Source organism: Mercenaria mercenaria, chromosome 10 (genome assembly GCF_021730395.1).
Source record: "Mercenaria mercenaria strain notata chromosome 10, MADL_Memer_1, whole genome shotgun sequence".
Lineage (NCBI taxonomy): Eukaryota > Metazoa > Mollusca > Bivalvia > Venerida > Veneridae > Mercenaria > Mercenaria mercenaria.
This window is the reverse complement of record NC_069370.1, coordinates 46,452,181-46,474,365: the sequence shown is the minus strand read 5'-3', so window position 1 is coordinate 46,474,365 and position 22,185 is coordinate 46,452,181. Positions and strand designations below refer to the sequence as shown.

At 35.3% G+C, this 22,185-nt stretch overlaps 1 protein-coding gene across 1 annotated transcript; it reads right to left on the bottom strand.

Moving 5' to 3' along the window:
• Positions 1–1,620: 1,620 nt before the first annotated feature.
• Positions 1,621–6,935, bottom strand: LOC123561708 (hemicentin-1-like). Its single transcript, XM_053516900.1, has 6 exons — positions 6,748–6,935; positions 6,239–6,523; positions 3,723–4,004; positions 2,750–3,031; positions 2,302–2,441; positions 1,621–1,848 (listed from the first exon to the last, which is right to left on the bottom strand). The coding sequence occupies exons 1-6, from the start codon at positions 6,803–6,805 to the stop codon at positions 1,621–1,623; spliced, it is 1,275 nt and encodes a 424-aa protein (XP_053372875.1). The 5' UTR covers positions 6,806–6,935.
• Between the last annotated feature and the right edge of the window lie 15,250 nt (positions 6,936–22,185).

Here is a 22,185-nt window from a genome sequence, read left to right as displayed (position 1 = left end):
GCCCTAGATTGCATCAAAAGAAACATTTTGATCAAATTTCATGAAGATCCTGCTTGAAATGTGACCGCTTTTGCATAGGCAAGGTATTTCTTTGCTTTGACCAGGTGACCTAGTTTTTGACCCAACATGACCCATATTTGAACTCAGTGACTTAGCTTTCATCAAAGTAAACGTTTTGATCGAATTTCATGAACATCCTGCCTAAAATGTAGCCCCTATTGCATTCATAAAGTTTTTCTTTGATTTTACTGGGTGACCTAGTTTTTGATCCAACATGACCCATATTTAAACTCAACATAGATTTCATCAAGAGAAACATTCTGATCAAATTTCATGAAGATCCAGTGAAAAATGCAGTCCCTATTGCATACACAAGTTTATTCTTTGGTTTGACCAGTTGACCATAAATACCACATAGCATTTGTGCAAAGTCATTCAAAATCCTTTCAAAAGGAGTAAATAAAACCTGAAAAGTAGATCCCTCGGAAGCACCGAGAACAAAGCAAACAGTGAAAATTGCAGACTCGGTTTGATTGAGTCTGTTCATGGGCAGTAACGAAAAATGCAACATTGCCCACGCCCCCTAGCACCGGCTTAAGCAGTATTCAATCTTCAAATCTAAATGAGTTGAAATCAATGATACCGAAGGATACTTCGTTTAGGCATTTGATATCATTGTTCCATATTCGTCTTGGACCGACTTGAAGGGAGGAAAGCTGTATACATATTGACTTATCATGTCGAACATTTGAACATAGTAAAACTATACGGAGCGGACACGGAACTCTGATATCCGATCTCTTTATGCGGTATTGAACTCAAACAAATACGGTGAAATATAACTGAAAGGTATCTATGCACTGCTTGTTCTGGCCATGCAAAAACACTATATGCAAACTAAGTCGGTGCCCCATTGTTCTTTTTTTTTCCTGCTATGTGTGCGTTTGTGTGCTTGTGCGTCTCTGTGTAGTGTTGTTAAATCTTACTTGTCTGTTTATCTTTGTTCGTTAGTTGTGTAGTTGTTTGTGGGTGTATGTGTGTGTGTGTTTGTCTTTTGTACACGAATGTCTGCATTACTGTGGTTTACGTTGTAGTGTAACTGTGATTAAGGAACGCAGCATTTGCTTTGTATATTCATCCTTGTTCTACTTCAACCCCTACCCCCTTTCTACCACTTACCCCTCCCCACCAACCTCTATCTATATTTTGCATAAAATTAAAATGTACTTGTTGGATTTTCGAAGCAACCAGTCTGTATTATATTTCCGTTACAGCTTCTTTTTGTTGTTGGCCTACTTTGCAAGTGCGTGGCTCTACGGCTGTGTTTGTGGTGCTCTTTGCTTCACAGTGCAACCGTGAACTTCAATTGCAATACATGGAATTTTCGTTTTGCACGTCTACTACTCAATTCACATTTTTTCAAGGGGTTTTAAGGATATGGAAAGGAAGGTAATGTAATGCTTGTAAAACATTCGATCCAATCGTAAGTATTACAGAAGCTTGAAGTTGCGTTCTGTGAATGCTTCTAGTTTGGTTTCGATGTTTTATTAGAAACGTATTGGAAATCAAAAGTCTTGGCAAATAATGACTTTACACTGTATACATACAGCTGTTTAGACACTAGCTCTCAAGCAAGACTTGTGTGTGTATTCCGGTTAATTTGATTAAATACTTACTCTTTGTTTTAAAGGAAATAGATGGTTTTGCAAATGATGACATAAATCCCCTGTCATTCTCGGACACGACGGTTAAATTGTAATATGTATCGCTGACCAAGCCGGTCAGTACATATGTCCAGTTTTGATTAATACCATGGTTTGTAGAATTGTCGTATACCCAATTCGAGATCTATAACGTGAAAATATCAGTCGAACATTTACAGTACAGTACATTTACCAGAACACTATGATAGTATTTTAAAAAACTTTGAAAAAAATACAACTAAATTAACCAAATGATAAACTAAATATATATGGGCTACAGTAATCGCTTTGTAAAAGAGAATGGGTTAATCAATGTTGACGTATCATTACTATCAAACATAAATGTTAAATTACAGCAACATGTTAGATTGATGCGCTGAGGTAGGAAATAATTTTTATCATTTTATGGAAAAAATATAAAAAGAAATTTCAAGCACAACATAATTATCGTAACAAATTTTGTTTGTCAATGAAACGTTATCAAATGAAACAAAAATATTTTTGATGAAAATCCTAATTTGTGTAGACTATCTTTCAATAAAACGATAGAAGAGTATGCAAATAATGCTTCAAATGAGGTTATATAAGCTTTTCTTACCTGTATAAACTGATTTCCAATTAACTTCATAACAATGAAATGTTGCTTTGAACCCATATCGAAACCTGAGGTCCACTGTAGTTTCACACTGTTATAAGTGATATCAGAAGAATGGAAATTTGTAGGCCTTTCTGGTGGACCTGGAAATAATAGATAGACTATGGTCTTCATAAAGGTTGCATGTTATACCATTTGTTTATTTTTCCCCATTTTTTTTTTCAGTTAGTTGACTTTTAATGATATTACAAAGCAAATATCTGACGCTTAATTTGTGAAACTCTATTAAAATTTACATTTTTGTTCAAATACATACTAGTTAATAAAAAATATTTATTCTGCACATTGAGTACTTCAAAATCAACAAATCCTGAAATATTTAACTGGTTGATATTTTTGCCTGTTTTTGTTTTCGACATCTGAAACCTTCATCCTTATAAAAAAAACCTACCGTTTGCAACTACTTGGTAATGGGCATAGTAAATTCCATATTCATTCTGCATTTTCAATGTATAGTTTCCAAAATCAGGAACTGAGATCATTGAAAATGTCAATGTAGTTTCGTTCGCAAAATCTTCTTGTGTTACGCTTTTTGATATATCAGTGCCGTCATCTTTGGACCACGTGTAGATGGCTATCGGGTAGGCCTGTAGATACATCTTCATCTCAGTATATTTACCAACCGTTGTCTGAATCAAGTATTGGTTATGTTGAAACTGTGGTCTTGGAGGGCCTGTAATATTGCATGAAACAAAACTTACTTTCGGAGTCATTTTTATATACCTTTCTATAAATACTAGTACCAAAACTTGTTCAGGACAGTACACTGTTACCCATGCCGATAACTGGAAGTGTACAAAATTAAGAGGTTTATATACGGCTTGATTTTGCCTTCTTGTCATAATGACACATCTAGTGTCATAATTGCCCGAGGGTCATTATGAAATCAGGTGTGCCATTATGGCTAGAAGGCATATACCAGCCGTTTATTGACCTTTTTATTATATACCTTTGTTAAAAATCTATCTCTGTGTTTCCATGATATTTTCCACAACTTTTTTAGCATCATTTGTATTGCCTTTTTATCAACAAAGTAACAGTAAAGAGAAAACAAAACAAATGAACAAACGTGTATTTATATTAGGCACACTTTCTAGACAATGTGTTGGCGTAATATGGTGTATACACATGACACGTTAGTCTACCATACTTGTCTTAAATGATGATCTTTGCTGGGTTAAGTCGAGGCTCTTTATGCATAGTACCTTGTTCTTTCTATTGTTGTTAACTGATACTCTATAGTTTAACTTGTACGTTTTACAAGCAGTTTCACACAACAGACACGAAACTTGGTCTTGAATCTATAGACTGAAACTAAATATTGAGTAGATTAAATGTAAGCAAGTCTCTTCACATTTACTTACAAAATACGGTGAGGTTATGTCCCTTAGATGCATTGACACCATGGCTTAAACTGTTCTTTCCGGTACATTCCCAGTATCCCATATGTTCACATCGTGCTGTTACTGGTCCTATTGTAGATCTGGCCGAGATGTGCGCTGCCGACATTAACTCTAGGCCAGTATCTCTGTTACGTATAGTCCATGTTGGCTGAGGATTAGCCTGCATATCACATGTTACTGTAAATGTGCTATTTTCTAGCAATTCATAGGGACCAATGCCAAAGAAGTCAACCTCTGCGGGGTCTGTTATAATGTGAAATGTATGTATTATTGTTATCCAAATCATATAGAATGAAACAAGACTACAGATAACACCGTCTATTTAGCTTCATAGCGAGCTTGAGAATCGAGCTTTACAGTAACGCAAGTATACTTTCACACTAGGTGATGGATTTGAAAAGTTTCGTCGGAAGTTGTTAAAAAGCGCACCCTAGCGGACAGGTGCTCACAGGAAATACTTCTCTCTGCAGTGAATACAAAACTTCATTCGATTGCTGAAAAGTATTCATCAATCAAAAATAATGCAAGAAAGATTTCCATTTGTTTTGGAAAAATATTATTTTCATGTAAAAGATCAAGTATCGGCCAGAAAATGGAAAAAAAATGTCATTAATAAGCAAAAGCCACGGGAACGCGGCAATGACGTCACCATGACACCGGCTTCCCATAAATTTTGCAACGTATGATATTCGCCGTTACAGGTATGATGACACTAAATGTAGACTTCATTTTCAAGTGAATAGGTTCTCGCGAATTCTTTTGAGTAGTGAATAGTTTCTTTGTTGCATATAAATGATGCATATATTTTTAGCTAAATCTGATTTCTTTGAGCTCGTTTTGAGGCTTTGCCTTATTTCATATTATCTAATAATATAGAGACCGTACCATAGCCCTTCGCATTCTTCGATTTTTCAAAAAAAAGGTGGTTTTTACAAGAGCACCGGTTACGATTAAAAATGTCAATAACGGACTCTGTCCATAAATTATTTGAATGAATGAATGATCGTCGATCTTGGTCATAATACTGATTGACAGTGAATGCTAATGACTCTATGTGTTGCAGAAAGGTATTTAGTTTGGTACTGTAATTTCCTATCAATTGATATCCTGTCGAAACTGGTAAAGTAATTGCTTATATTTGGACAAAGCCCATTGTCTTTGCCGTTCGCCAGCTGCTAAAAAGGCAAATATATAAGATTCAGTGTAAGTTATATTTCACTGGTACTATCAGTTATTAAGTTCATACTCTAAAAAACACGTCAGAGAAATTTGGGCAGTTTTGACCGATTGAAACGTTTGCAGCATTAGATAATATTTTTTCTTTACACGAAAATTGCCGTAAGGTAACAAAGCAAATACGCCGATAATCCGGAGTAGGCCGATTATGTGTTATTGTCACAAAACTGTTCCAGTTCACGTAATGTAATCGGTGCACTTAAACTGCCTAGCTATAGCTACTGCTGTTATAGGGAAGTGGTAGAGTGTCTGCCTTATGTGTGAGAGGTCCTGGGTTCGATTCTCAGTTAGAGCTTAACAATATTCATTCTGCTACAGCATTTTTTACTGTTAAAGGACTGTTCCAGTTGTTCTATTTTTTTAGCACACAGTATCATGGATCATTATTTAGAAATCCAGATCACAGTTGAATGTTAAATCAAATGCACCAAAGTAGAAAATATCCGCTATATTATGTCCCTTTGATGTTTCTGATCTCCAGGTCCAAGAAGAGTTAAATTTCCTTGATCACAAAATTTTCTTTTACATGAAAATATTAAATGCTCATAACTCTACGCTTCTGGTTAAAATATTGTTAATATATCTTTTTTTGAGAAATATATGTACATATGTCTTCATTTCAAAGCTTTTTAACTTCTGTGAAAAACTTAGGTACTATCTCTAAATAATATGGCGACGGGTCTTTACTGTAAGGTTAGTACTATTTCGGACCATAAAAGCACTTGAAGTTCCGTATTTAAGTTAATCAATTTAGCTTTACAGGCCAAAAATATATACATTGTAGTACGTGACAATAAGGTAACCAGTTGATCTGATATAAGGCCTTTGATTGTTTTAGTTTAAAGAAGGAAGATGAACCTCAATAAAATTGAATTGTTTTCTTTGTTTACAGAGCGCCCACGCTAAAAAGGCTGGTCAGATTTGGTTTGATTCAAATCTGGTGATTGGGAGTTTTTAACTAAATTCTGATATCCGGTATCCGTCCCTCCCATACGCCGTCATAAAATACGCTATGCCCCAAATAATCTCTCACAAATACAACTGACAACACAAAATGTACATAAAATAGTTACACCTATCACGATACGCTTCCGTTTCACATTTATGCAAATCGATACTACAGAAGTTAGGAAAGCTAATAATAGTACTTGCAAGCGGATTGGATGAACTCTTTTTTGAATAGTTTCTTTTATTAAAAGTTGGAATTAAGTGCTTTGAAGTGGATATAATTTACAACTTACATTGCACATCAACATTGATGACGTCAATTGTCTTGTTTACATCTGTCTCATTATAGTCGGGGACAGGAAATGTTGTATTCAAAGCGTGACAAATGTAATCTCCGGAATAAGAGCGCTTGATATTAAGAATCTCCAAACGTTTCCCTTGCTGCATAAATGACATTTTGGTGTCATTTTTAGTCCAAAAGACATCAGTATCTGGACTGTCTGTTACATTGCAAATAACCAATAGATTGTCTCCTTCTAGAATCTTGTAAGAACGCTTTTCAGAAGTCTCTATCACCACTACAAACATACATTAAATTATACACGAGGCTCCAAAATCATATGTTTAGCATACTGAAATAAATGTAATATTTCTTTTTCTTTTTTTTTAACTGAATAATTTCAGTACGTTGTATTTCAGAAAACTGCATAAAGTTTGAAAGATAAAAGGTTGTAAATAAACACCAATTATGCTCAAATTTTATCTTAAAGTCTATTAGTTACAACAGAAATATTTTACTAACCAGATATTGTCAGATGAATGAACAGAATGGTCACTAAGCTGCAGTAAATTCGCAACATATCGTCTTATTATTGAAGTGATTGGAAGAAGAAACACTAAAACCTACACGAATTAATGTAACAATTAATTTGAACACATGCTTCGGTATTTACTTATTTATATCATATGAAACCAGTCCTGTACCGATAATATTATGTTATCTGTGTATATGGTGAAATATTTAATTTATTTATAGATAGATAAATCATAAAACTAGGTAAGTACCATTCGTATCTTTCACATGATTGTGTATCATTTAACTACACAAAAGATACATATTTTCTGCGGAGCTATATTAACTCATAAAACTGAAATATATCATTTTTTTACAAAAATAATACGAATTGCACTTTCTTGTGTAAATGCAGATGGACGTTCGTTGTAACAAAGGCCACAACCTCACTCACTGCCTCCCAAGCTACGTGAGGATTACGGAAACTAAAACGCTGGCTGCTTTTCAAAGCGAGCAAAAAACCACCCTTTCTTTGTACAGTACATCGCAACTAACTCTGATTAATTGATCTCTTCGTGCTTTGGTGTACTGGTTGTCCAGGAAGTAGTTGATCGGAAGGTGTCTGAAACAACTTTTCATCGCACTCGAGCTACAATTAATCAGTTTAAACTAAACCATCTATGGAATACAACATGAAAAATATTTGTATTAGTTTTTGTTCTCCTTTCGTTCACACATTTGTCTGTCTGTCTGTTCGTCTGTCTGTTCGTACTTCACTCAGACAAGCTGCAATATTTAAAGAAGAGTTCCTACTGCAACATTAATTAAAGTTACAAAGTGAGCCGCGCCATGAGAAAACCAACATAGTGGATTTGTGACCAGCATGGAATCAGTCCAGCCTGAGCATCCGCGCAGTCTGGTCAGGATCCATGCTGTTCGCTAACAGTTTCTCTAATTGCAATGAGCTTTGAAAGCAAACAGCATGGATCCTGGCCAGACTGCGCAGATGCGCAGGCTGGTCTGGCTCCATGCTGGTCGCAAAGCCATTATGCTGGTTTTCTCATGGCGCGACTTAAGTATATCTTGCAATAACTATAAAAGTACAAGTAGGAGGCAATTGCATTCTATCTAATTTACTTAATATGTTTGCTTAGGCAGCAAACATTTAATGTATTTTATTGTAATTTCCGAGTCTATATAATAACACCACTTCCTGTAGCAAACTGAAAGGGGAAAAGGACTCAAGGAAACATCTCTTACAATAAATTTGAGCTTTCCGCACAGAAAATTTATTGCTGGCAAATAAGATTACTTATGCAATAGTGTTATGATAATACTGGTGAAATAAATCATTTCTCATTTAAGTAGGAAGTAAGAATATAGTAACAAACACAACAATTGTATTTATTTTAATAATTATTTATTTTAATAATTTTGCAAATACTAAACATTGCAAGATATAATAAAGATAATTTTCTTGAATAATTATTTTTTCTTACAAGTATAACTTGAAAACAAGAGGAAATTGAAGAGAACTTTATTTCTAAATGAATTATGTTGAGAGATTTTTTACTCCAAAATGAATATATTGGGAGAGAAAAAGCATTTAAAACCAAAATGAACTGTTACCACTGACCTAGTCTGACAATATAAAATAAGCAGGCCCAAGCTGGCAGGCAAATCTGGCTGCATGCACCCTCGGGAATATGGTGTATCTAAATTGTGTGTAGAGACGCTTCCTGTTTACCTTTGATTAAAATATGCATTCCGAAAACAACATTTCAGAACATTAAGTGTGGACCCGGGCCAAGAGTGTCTACATGGAGTTACTACAGTGAGAGCGTCGCGAGTTACCTATTTCATCGTCTGAAATTTCAGTAAAACCTTGAGCGTATTTTCACAAGGTTTTGCAACATCTTCCTTCCAGTTTTGACCATTTTGCAATACTTGTTACATTCGTGTTGTTTTTATTGCGATAGTGTAAAGCACAGAATTCAAGCAAAGCAAAGTAAAATCAAACTAGGTTTGATCGAGTCTGTGTATGAGAGGTAATGTAATGTGCAACATCCCCAACGCTCCAGATGCCTCGCTTTCCTTAACCACCGACTCTGGGGCAATTCTATTGTTTGGAAACATTGAATGTCATCCATGATCCCACAGGACAAGAAAGTTACAACATTGGATCGCACTGACATTGTTAACGTATTAGAAAAATCGTTTAGCATTTATGATATATTGAGTGCAATTCCTGGTGCTTTTCTGTCTCTGACAAGCATCTGATTACAACTGCCTACAAGTAAGCTTGATGGTTTTCTCTCAGGGGAGAATTTTATGTTCAGATTAAGTTCAAACTCAAGCATTTTGAGAAATCTCCCAGTCACAATAATCAAATGCAGTTCATGTTTTTGAGTTGCAAACATAGCAAAAGGTATAAGCTACGTGTATTTGAAACAGTTATCAGTGTACGAGGGCTGTTCAAAAATAACGTAGACGTTTGCTGTCAAATGTTGCATATTGTGTAAATAATATTGTGAAATATATCGTTGTAGTTCAGAATCATTTTGTAATTTGTTCATAAATTCTTTGTAACATTTTTGCTGATTGGCGACGCACGTCGAACGTTTTTATTACCATAGCTACACTTAACCGGCACAGTCGCTTTTTGATTTGTTGTGATTTGAATTTGATCGCTAATGTTCGCACTAATAGTACACTTGTTTGCCCCAAAATACGCCAGAGTGAAGCAACATGTCAGGGCGACATGTACTTAGAGTATGGCGCCATTCGGGCGTGGGAGGTAAGTTTAAACTAAGTGAGTATTACTGTTTATAATGCATGTAATGTCGTCATCGACTCGCATGGATGATAAGACAGTTGCTTAGCTATGGCGAACACCAACTGAAAATCTTAATTTAATGAATCAGACGCCACAGCAATGTTCATTCATCTGTGTCTTTATCTACAAGGAGTACAAACGATTCTCAAATAGCCCAGAATTGCTTAGAACAGCGAAGATGGAGGGGAAAACGGAAACACTGCGAATGGACGTTAACGCCAATGTATGACGCCGTAGATAAAGACCAAGTTCTCACGTTGAGTACCCTGTCCGAGAAGCGTGTCATAAGTGTTCATACATTTTTAGTATTCTAACTAAACAACTTGTTATGACTTAAGTTTAACTCATGAAAATTTATGAAATAAATTTGCACAGATGAATTAATGCAAACTTAATGAAAGCATCACAATGAAGGCTCGACGCCGTTAATGTCGTTGAAATATGATAGCCGTGCGCCGGGTCCGTGTAAGTGACTGTTTTCGAGGAGGCGAAACTCCTAAATGCATGATCATAATCACGTCAAATTTGCAGTGCAGTTAGTGGATTGCAAATTATGATGATATGTTTCATGTACATTCATTAAAGTATATAAAAGCTAGAGAAAAAGTCTACGTTATTTTTTGAAGAGCCCTCGTAGAATGTGAGAATAAAGTCCGGCTTTTATTTCATAAAAAGCACAAAGATAATTGCTTTATCTACCTGTGAAAATTACAGAAGAGGATCATTTTCCAAATCATTATGTTCGTCATCTCTGACTCTGCGATTATGTGTAATGGACTCTAATATACGGTCCTTGAATTTAGAATCATTGACACTTATTGTCACATAATTTTCTACGTATTTACATAAATCATTAGTCATTTTTTTCAAAACAAATTCTACCAGAAGTACATAGTAGTAGATAATTATGGTTCTCAGTGCATGTCTTTGTAAGTGCTTGGGACAAAATATAAATTGTAACCTCGTCGGCAAGGGATTTTTCAGACAAAATGAAGATAATATGTTGAGAAACGTCTAAAATCGTTGGAAGCTCATCTCGAATATCTGCTCCTGGCGTGAATTCCATGTCTAGAATTTTAGCCTGTATATTGTTTGACGACAAAAATGGAATGATTTCGACATTTGGCGACACTGTCAACGCTAGCATTGTTTCTACGTTGTTCCAATTCTACATCATTTTTGACAGGTGTTATCTTTTGCATCAAATATTCAACCTTTTCTTTAAGGAATTTGCCATTTCTGTCTAAGGAGTTATTGCTTTTAAGGAATTGCTGTAAGCTGATGTCTATATCTTGTTGTTTCTTTAATGCTTTGTCTGTCACTAGAATTACGGTGGACATTGATGTTGATATTGCTCTGTCATATGCAACATTCCAGGCGGCTTGGATTATTTTATCATTTATATTATACTCGGATACTATGAGAATCACTTTATTGGAGCAACTGATTAACTTTTCAATATTTTCGATGTAGGTGTACCCGATAAAAGAATTTCTGCATATGTCAGCAATTTTATACCCTTTTTCTAAGAGATGATTTACTATCTTGAACTTCAGTTCAATGTCACTCTGACTGTATATTGCTACAGCATCATAGACGTGATGTTTGTGTTTGTCTGACTGTGTGTCAAATGGATGAAGGTTGAAATAAATAAACAGTAGAACCTTTAGATTAAACCTTTGAAAGTAAAACATTAAAGACAGTACAACCAACACAAATAAAGTTGATCCAATTATAATGGATGGAAGAAAAACATGTTCCGTAACACTGAATGAATTGTCTCCCTTGCAGACAAACTCCGAATCCGAAACAGCTATAAGTTGTTGTAAATTGCCATAGTTATCGAGGCATTTTACATCTGCCCAGTCTGGCACAGTGTTTTCATCATCTAAAAGCCAGCGTTTCAGCCAACCCGCCATGCAGTCACAAATTAATGGGTTATCGGAGAGAGTCAGTTTCGACAGCTGCAGTGATCTTACTTGAAATGGAATGGACGTGAGATGATTTGAGCGAAGATGCAACACTTTCAGCTGTTTCAATTGGATAACAACATGCGGCTCAATAAGTCCCAATTTGTTTTTAGCCAAATTCAACACAGTCACATTTTCTAAGTAAGGTAATAGACCTATTTCGGAAATATTTGAATTCTGAAACCACAACTCTAGTTGATAGTTTGGCAAATATTTTGGCATGTGTCTCAGTATAGTATCCCGACAATCTACGATGATAGTTTCTTGACCCTTTCTTTTGAAACAAGAGCATGAACTGGGACATCGAATGATATTTACGGGGCAGTATTTCAATTTAGATGATTCTGTCGGACCTGGAACACATTGGGTATGTTATGTAAATAAAATATACTTTGATCCATTCGGACTTCCTCCACCAAAGGAAATAGTCAAATATATGCCTGGAGTAAAGTATAACAACATACAATATCAAGACAAAACAAGTGTATTGTGCGGTTATTATTGTTTATTTTTCATTAAAATGTTACAGGATGGTATAAACATTTATGATATATTGTACAAAATACTAAAAGTTAATAATGTAAAACAGAATGAACAAACAATTATAAGTTATTTTAATAAAAAAGGTTGAAAACGTTATATTCTATACTACTGTCAAAATGTGCTTAAAACGTTATATTCTATACTACTCCCAAACAATTATTTTAAGAACTACTAACAAAACAAGAAGCTGCGTCAATAAACGTTTGATGCCTCCGGTAGCATCCTTGTCGATATAAAACAACCTAAGTCCAAAATGAGGTCAAGTGATGTCTGAAGATGAGGAATAGACACAGGTTACATCTGTATTAGTATCAATTTATTCTTGTAAGCGGTATTGATACTAGACGAAACGGTCCCATTTGGTTAACTTCGTACGGACGAACGGACAGGACAATCACTATACACCACCCGCATCAGTAGATGCCGGGGGTATAATAAAAACACTATCGCTTCCTATTTCACATATTACTTAAGCTGTTCTGATTTATCGTTTTCATTTGGTCAAAGGGACAAAACTCCACACGGTTTAAATTATATAGTAACTAAAATCAAGAACATTAATTCTCACCAGTGAGAAATCAATAATCACTTGTACTGGTAAAATCGTCTGTTAAGCAGTGTACATGTTCATGATAAAATGGAGTTATAAGATATAGAGTTAGTATATGAACGGGAAAATATCTTTTTTCATGTTATTTTCCTTTGTTATAACATATTAAGGATCCTGTACAGTTGTGACCTACTTAAACGTATACTACATTAATCTAGATGCGGAAGTGAAAATCAATGCATTTCATTGGTTGGCTTTTAAAAGTATGTGGGAATATATTTACTACACTTCATTCATAAAGCTAGCGTAGTAAATCCGATACATCGTGTGTTATTTATCAATAAGGACAATACTGGTTTTCGGTGTTTCCTTCCGGGTTTTTAATGAAATATATTTTATATAAAATATATGTTTTCTTCACTGGATTTAAACCTTGTGGGGTTTTTTAATTGTGTGAGTGAATCTTGTTCCCAGGGACTTACGTTCATCAAACCGGAGGTTTTTTGAATTGGCCGGCATTGGTTGGTTTGGGTTAAAGGCAAGGGGTCAAATGGTGTCAATCAGCGCCCGCTTCGGTATTTATATAACTACTCACGTTGTTTCCCCAGCTCCTTATTTAACATCTCCCGTCATAAGATCCATTATTTTCTCACTTACTTAAATTCGTTCGTCCGAAAATAAGTTATTTCTTTCCTATACTCCTTGCTTAATACTCAACAAACAACTAAACACAAAATAGGTTTTATAGATTGCAAAGGAACGCATTCAATGATAGATAAATTATGTAATAAAATGGATACAATGTCCAATCCCAAATTCAAAATTTATTCTTGTAATTATGATACTGTCTTGACCGATACCTTCGGCATTAAGTACATACACATTCAAACACATATCTAGGAACATCTACTGTCTTGCCATAGATCGAATATGTAATGATTTTCTTGATTTCTTAAATTTGTTGTCAAACAGATATTGCCCTACACTCACTGTATAAATGAACTTTACTTATTCTTCAATTGCATTTAACATAAACTATACCTTAGATAAACTGTGTACAAACATTTGCAAAGTTATGTAAGGTTTTTCGTTATAAGTTTAGACAGTTCGTTTTTAATGGGACAAAATCATGTCATACTATCCAACTCTGAAATCTTTTCGTTAACCATAAAAACACGATTGTTAGATTATTTAAGTTTTAAGAATTTCTTGTAAGAACTACTCAGAAGGACAGGCTACTATTATTAACAATGACGTTTCCTACGTGGTTTCAGCACCCTTAAACCTATATTGTAACTAGGGCTAAGCCCTCGTGCCGTATAGGTTTTAGTCTTAAGGCTCGTCATTTGCCCTTTAGTTTAAACAATATTTTATTTTTGAAGCAACATACACATAACATGAACAACAAATTTTTACATGTCAAATACATGGATCGGAAAACAAGCTGATAGCTTATGTAAATTCCTTTGCCCTTTAATAAGTGTATATTATTTAAATTTTCCTTATTACCCGAGAAGCCCCTGAATGTACACTGATGACTCATTTACGTTCAAATACCTTAATCATGAAGATGTCAAACATTTTACGCTGAAATACTTGAAAAAGTTTTCCTCCTTTAAACAAAAAACGCCCTTGAACGCATGCTAATACGGCATGGTTATGTTTTGATAGTGACGAAGCCATTCTTGTTGCTATTGTAAAAGCACATTGCAAATTTTTAAGATTCTTTCTTTATACAGCTTGACTGACAAAACCTTATTAAACACTAAGCTGAATTAACCTGTGGTTCAGAAAACTGAATATACTTGATACTTCTGTTTCATAGTTTTAAAACGACATAATCCAGAAGGCCTTATATCTGCTTTCAAAAGAAAGTGCAATATAGTATTTTACAATTTTGTTCGGGCATGTGATTTTACAGATTATTTAGCTTTAATACAACAATGATATATCTTACAGGGCGTATAATTTTAGACTGCACAGCAAGCGATCATCTCCAGTTCCACCAAAGAACAAAACTAATGAAGAAAGCATTAACAAATATTTGCTGATACTGACCAAATATAAAAAAGTGCCTAGAGATATGGATCTTCACCATATAAAACATATTTTAGAGCATCATAACGCGTATCATAACTTTAGAAATGATGTTAACCAGAATGGTGGGTCAGACAACTTTCGATGAATAAAATTGTTTAACGCAAGATCTTCGATTATCGACTCGCTTCAGGCCCGGTACCAGAAAAAATTGACTTAGGGTGCATCAGTTTAGAATGAAGGCGTCGTCGCCGAGGCGCATAGCGCCGAATGAGGATAGGTATATGAAGTAGTACCCCCTTTTGTAATGGGACTCTCCGCCAATATATTAAATATTCATGAGTGGCGGGCCTCTGGTGCATTTTTGGGTCTTAAGTTTGAGGTATGGGAGAGGATGACCCCCTCCTATTAGGGGATCTGGGGAGTATCCACTAGACATTTTGAAATATAGGTATACAATGGCTGCCTCTGGGTCTAGATTTCAAAATACAGGAGAAAATACCTCCCTCTTGTAAGGAGGTCTCCCAAGTAAATTTTGAAATATATGTTTGAAATGTTTGCTCTACATTTCGAGGTACATGAGGGGGATATCAATCCCCTTTTGGGGAGAGCTCCCTACTGTTAGGGGGATGGAAATTTTTTAAATATGAGATGGTGGCCTCTAGTGCATGTCTGGGTCTACATTTTGAGAAAATATTCCTAAAGTGGGGTGCAACTTTGAGTTTAAGTCACTTCTCAGCCGACTTGCGGGGCACAGCCCCCCAGTGCCCGGCCCGCTCCAAAAGATTATATACTTGCAATTTTTCCTGGATGTATATAGGAATGAACATTTTAAGATCTAACTAGACATCGGAATAACTTACTATGTGAACAAATTTTTATTCTGGTTCATAGTAACTTATCTTAGTTAGAAACAAAACTTCCGATTCATTTAACATTTTGTTACAGGAAAGAAATAATTTGACATTATTGAAATATATTCTTTCAAACATTTAAAACCCCGTCTGTGCAGGCTGATCATGGTCTGCATTGTTTGCTATTCAGTCAGTAAATTTTCAGTGAACAACTCTTTGAATTAGTTTATACATAATTTATTTTAGGTCGATTGTGAAGGAAGTTCTACAACTTATATTAATCACTCTCGACACCTCATTCCTGATGGAATCCATCGCCACGAGGGTATGAGAGAAGAGGCCAGTTTCTGCCCTTTTAATGCTGAGCGCCAAGCAAGGGAGCCACTGGTACCATTTTTCACGTCTTTGGTATGACGCGGCCTGGGATCGAACCCACGACCTCCCGCACTCGAAGCGGACGCTCTACCACTAGGCTATCGAACCAACTCTTTGAATTATAAGTGGTACTACCAAAACTGAATTATGGACCAGTCTATTTGGTAAAGGGTAAAGACTCCACCCTCCAGATTTTGACTGAATATTGCTCTCTCTTTTAAATTAACGTTTGGACTTATTATTAGAATTAAAATCATGTCCTAGTCAGAAATCGAACAGAGGCCGCTATGGCAATAAAAATATCCTGTATTCTTGATCAATACACCATGGAGGAATACGTCCTTAATGGTCGTTGAATTTAAACTTTATAATTAAGGCAGTTTAAATCCAGTATCCTGTTAAAAACACTTTTCCATATTAAATAGAAAAAATAGTCACAAAACTAATACATGTATTTATGTATTTCCATAAAATATAATCTGTCAGAAGCTAAGTTTCAAAGCCTTCTTAAGAAAATAATACACATTGTGTGTGGACGCTGTTACGGTCGCTCTAGTATAGTCTCACGTTTAAAACCAATCTCTGACAACTGCGTCAGAGAGTCGACTCTTTGGCTCAGTGGTAAGGGCATTGGCCTTCCATCCGTGCGACCCGGGTTCGAATCCCAGCAAACCCAGTTCGGATTTTTCATTATAACATTCTCTGTTACGCTTTGAAATGCATAAGATGGGAGCTCGTCCGTGAATGGACTTTATCTAGTGCCTAAAATGGCACTTTCTATGCCAAAATGGCAGTCACGTCATCATAAATGTTGACTCTTTGAACAGGGGAAGTGTAACGGTCGCTCTAGTATAGCCTCACGTTTAAAACCAATTTATGACAACTGTGTCAGGGAGTCGACTCTTTGGCTCAGTGGTTAGAGCATTGGCTTTCCATCCGTGCGACCCGGGTTCCAATCCCAGCAGAGGCAGTTGGGATTTTTCATTATAACATTCTCTCATTCTCTCCTCTTTCATTTCCGTTACGCTTTCAAATGCGTAAAAACGCAAACTGGATTAAAAAATAAATCCTGTTTAAAACGCATTAAAGCTGTAGTCTATTAAGATTATATCTTCGAAAGCGGTTACCTTTCTCTAATGAGGAAAACCTTTTCCTTCTTCTAGAAATTTAGTCCCATTACATCACTTTTACAGCTATCAGAATATAAATGGGCCAGATCAACATGCATTCAATATTTAAGGTCAAGTAAAAGTCTACGAAAAACATATGATAACATCATCTTTAGGTATCAAAACATAAATAGACTACAATGCATGTTTTCAAAGGCGTTCTTTGTTATAGAAGGAGGAAAACATTTTCAAGTACTTCTACCAAAACTGTTTTGTTACATCATTTTTCTAAGTATCAAAATATAAATATTGGACTTCAGTACTTGCGTTCAAGGGCGTTCTTGGTTATAGAAGGAGGAAAACAGATTAAAGTACTTCTGCGAAAAATGTTTGGTTACATCATTTTTCTATGTTTCAAAACATAAATAGCTTTGTTACGGAAGGAGGAAAACATCCTTAAGGTCGCTGATTTTAAATCACTTGCCCTTCACCGACATTTGTTCGAGACTCACTCGGGGCTTTGAATTCTTCATATGAGGAAGTCATCAAGCTGGCTTACCAAAGATCGATGGTTCTGTCCAGATGCCCGCCCGTGATGAAAAAATACACGGAGGGGCACCTAGGGTCTTCCTCCATCATCGAAGCTGGAAAATCGCCATTTGTCACTTCGCTGTGTATGTTACATACTTAGGATGAATTTTTACGTTATTATGTTAGAGGACCAAATGTTAGACTTGCTATAGCCAAATATGTTATCCTCTTAAAATGAAGTTATTAATATTTTCATAATTATCATTATGACCTATAATTATGTCGGTGCGACGTTAAACCCATGAAACGAACAAATATTAACATTACTTTTACAATATTTTTCTAGGTATGAAAGATAAATAGATCATAAATAATGCATCCCATGGCGTTCTTTGTTATGGAAGGCCAACTTGTTCAAGTACTTCTGTGAAAAGACAAAATGATTCTTGTTATCAAACCATCTGTCTACATTCAAGGGCGTTTATTTTTATGTAAGAAACTTCCGAATTGCTTCTGCATTTAATGAGCCATATTTATAATGACTTTATTTGAATAGAAAAGCATCATTTTGCCATGGATAACCTTTTTATTATTTAAAAGGAAGTAAGGTACTATAGTATATTAGCTAAACATAGCTTTTTGCAAATTTAATACCATTTATAAAATCTTACAAAATCTCAGTTTTTAGCTCACCTGAGCAATGCTCAAGGGGATTATTGTGATCGGTCGATGTCCGGCGTTTGTCTGTCTGTCAACATTAAGCTTGTGTATGCGATAGAGGCTGTATTTTTCAATTGATCTTCATGAAATTTGATCAGAATGTATGCCTTGATCAAATCTAGTCATGCTTGAAAATGATTCATCTGGGGTCAAAAACTAGGTCACTAGGTCAAATCAAAGAAAAACCTTGTGTATGCAATAGGGACTGCATTTTACATCGGAAATTCATGAAATTTAATCACAATGTTTTTTTGATGAAATCTAGATCAAGTTCAAATATGGGTTATAGTGGGTCAAAAATAGGTCACCCGGTCAAATCAAAGAAAAACCTTGTGCACGCAATAGGGGCTGCATTTTACACTGGATATTCATAAAATTTAGCCAGAATGATTGCCTAGATAAAATCTAGGTCAAGTTCAAATAAGGATTATCTTGGGTAAAAAGCTAGGTCACCCGGTCAAACAAATAAAAAAAAACCTTGTGTAGGCAATAGGGGCTGCATTTGACACTGGATATTCATAAAATTTAGTCAGAATGATTGCCTTGATCAAATCTAGGTCAAGTTCGAATATGGATAATCTGGGGTCAAAAACTAGGTCGCTAAGTCAAATCAAAGAAAAACATTGTGTATGCAATAGGAACTGCACTTTACACTGGATCTTCATGAAATTTGATCAGATTGTTTTTCTAGATGAATATGGGTCATCGTGGATCAAAAACTATGTCATCCGGTCAAATCAAAGAAAAACCTTGCATATGCGATAGAGGCTGTATTTTTCAACTGATCTTTATGAAATTTGATCAGAATGTTTATCTGGATTAAATCTAGGTCAAATTTAAACATGGGTCAGCTGGAGATAAAAACTAGGTCACAAGGTCAAATCAAAGAAAAACCATATGTATTCAATATGGACTGCATTTTACACCGGATATTAGTAAAATTTAGTCAAAGTGATTACCTTTATGAAATTTAGTCAAGTTCGTATATGGGTCATCTGGAATCAAAATCTAGGTCAACCGGTCAAATCAAAGAAAAGCCTTGCATATGCGATAGAGGCTTTTTTTTTTTTTCAATTACTCCTTATGAAAGATCACAATGTTTATCTGGATGAAATCCAGGTCAAGTTCAAATATGAGTTATCTTTGGTCAAAAAATAGGTCACCCGGTCAAATCTAAGAAAAACCTTTTGTACTGCATTTTACACAGGAAATTCATAAAATTTAGTCAGAATGATTGCCTTGATGAATTGTAGGTCAAGTTTGAATATGGGTAATCTTGGGTCAAAACTAGGTCGCTAGGTCAAATCAAAGAAAAACATTGTGTATGCAATATGGACTGCATTTTACACTGGATCTTCATGAAATTTGACCAAAATGTTTGTCTGGATAAAATCTAGATCACGTTTGAATATGGGTTATCTGATTTCAAACACTAGTTCACCCGGCCAAATCAAAGAAAAACCTTGTGTATGCAATAGTAGCTGCATTTTACATTGGATACTGATGAAATTTGATCAGAATGTTTGTCTTGATGAAATCTAGGTTGAGTGCAAATAGAGGTCATTTGGGGTAAAAGCCTAGGTCACCCAGTATAATCAAAGCAAACTTTCTGAATGCAATAGGGGCTACATTTTAGGCGGGATGTTCATGAAATTTGAGCAAAATCTTTGCTTTGATGAAATCTAGGTCAATTTTAAATATGGATCATGTTGGATTAAAAACTACGTCACCTGGTCAAATCAAAGAATAGCCTTGTGTATGCAATATAGACTGCATTTTTCACTGGATCTTCATGAAATTTGATCAGAATGTTTGTTTTGAGGTCAAGTTCAAATAGGGGTCATCTGGGGTCAACAACTAGGTCACCTATTAAAATCAAAGAGAAACTTTGTGAATGCAATAGGGGCTACATTTTAGGCAGGATGTTCATGAAATTTGACGAAAATGTTTGCTTTGATGAAATTTAGGTCAAGTTCAGATATGGGTCATGTTGGGTCAAAAACTAGGTCACCTGGTCAAATCAAAGAATATCCTTGTGTATGCAATAGGGGCTGTATTTTTCAATTGACCAGAATGTTTGTCTTGATGAAAGCTAGGTCGAGTTCCAATATGGGTCATGTTGGGTCAAAAACTAGGTCACCTGGTCAAATAACAAAATACCATGCCTATGCAAAGGGGGTCGCATTTTAAGCAGGATATTCCTTAAATTTGATCGAGATGTTCTCAGGTGAGCGACCTAGGACCATTTGGTCCTCTTGACTAGAAAACAATAATAGGGAAAATTAGAATTGAGTTTGCTTGTCATATTTAGGTCTTATACAGTTTTCTTACGCTGCGACAGACAGAAAACTATTTGGGGTTGGGCGGGGGGGTGGGGGGGAGGGGGGCAGAAAAGCAAGTCAGTGTACCTGGAACACTAAAAACATAATTTACAAATATTAAACTTACTCATATCACAGGACCTATGAAAGAACATCATGACGTCAGTTATGACGTAAAATGATCACATAACGTCAATGACATACATTGTGACATATATTAGAAGATATGATCTCCCTCCTTTTGAAAGTATTAATGTAATAAATTATGCTACAAACTCGGTCATTTGGGCCTTATTTAGATAGCCATGCTACCAAATACACACCTGTATGGCCAAACAATCTTTTATACAAATTCGACTTTATTTTTCAATTAAAATCTCGAAAGAATTTGATACTTAGTCATCTGATGTCAACAATTAGATCACTAAGCCAATTAAAAGAAAACTCTGTTAACACTATAAAGGCCACATTTTCTAAATTACCTACAATAAAATGGTTAGAATATTTTGCATTTTTCATGACATATAAGCAAAGTACTTCGAAAGAAAATAAGCTACGTTAAAAGACAAGATCATATAGAAACTTCTATTAACATTCTAGAGACCACATAATTACCCATTTCCTATCTCATGTACAGCATGTATTTTACTAACAAATACAATACCTTGTACTCATCACCAATCAGATACGGAAAAAATTCAATCAGCAATGACGTAATGATGTCGTCTCGACGTTCCACTGTTTCAAACGAGTTTTCAGTCTTATTTATTTATAGTTCCATAAGGCATTTTATATTAAAAACAGATGATACAGCTGACTAAACGGGCGTTATGCATAATTACATGGTTAGAAAATTGCTACTTTTAATACTGCACATGAACTTTTACAGCCAGAGTCATAAAGGGATGTAAACCCAAAAAAAAAATTAGATTCATTTGTGAATCAATGTTCAAACCTTTAACAAATATCAGGGAAAACAATAATCAGAAATAGGATATAACAAGAAATTAAAATATTTTCTGATCATAAGGCACAATGTGGCAGCCATATTTTAAAAAAGGCATTATTGACCTTTAACATGCTAGTCATGATTGTCAATTTTGGCTGATATAACTCTAGAAATAGGTATATGTATACAATAAGAGGGTCCTTAAAACAGTACATCGGCCTGCAATGATATAATCGACTTTCATGGATTTCGGCAGTCCAGATCGCGCCTTATTCAGGCCTGTCAAAATCCAATACACCGATCAAGGTACTATTATACTTGTGCCACTTGAATGAAATTCTGTTGTACGTCCGTGTTAGACACCCATCTAATACAAGCACGTCACGTCCAGACATCTTAGCAAATGACATTCAAAGTAAGAGGTATTTGACAAAGAAGCTAAGAAATCGATAAATTTCCAAATTTGTATTTAAATTTGGTCAGTATTGTTAATAGAGGGATTTACACTTGGCGAGATCCTTAGCAACCGAAGTAGAATTTTAAAATTTAGCAGATGTTCGGCGCAAATCTTCAGGCAAATGGTTGTTGAAATATCATGCTTGCCTGATCATGTAAAAGTTAAAAGTTTCCACATCCATTATTAAATAGAAAA

Excerpts from the sequence above, each read along its gene's own strand:
- LOC123561708 (XM_053516900.1), bottom strand. The coding sequence starts at position 6,805 with ATGTTGCGAATTTACTGCAGCTTAGTGACCATTCTGTTCATTCATCTG. Across the intron at positions 6,524-6,747 it reads CATTCATCTGACAATATCTG|TGGTGATAGAGACTTCTGAA; the intron begins GTTAGTAAAATA and ends GTATGTTTGTAG. Across the intron at positions 3,032-3,722 it reads ACATAACCTCACCGTATTTT|GCCCTCCAAGACCACAGTTT; the intron begins GTAAGTAAATGT and ends GCAATATTACAG.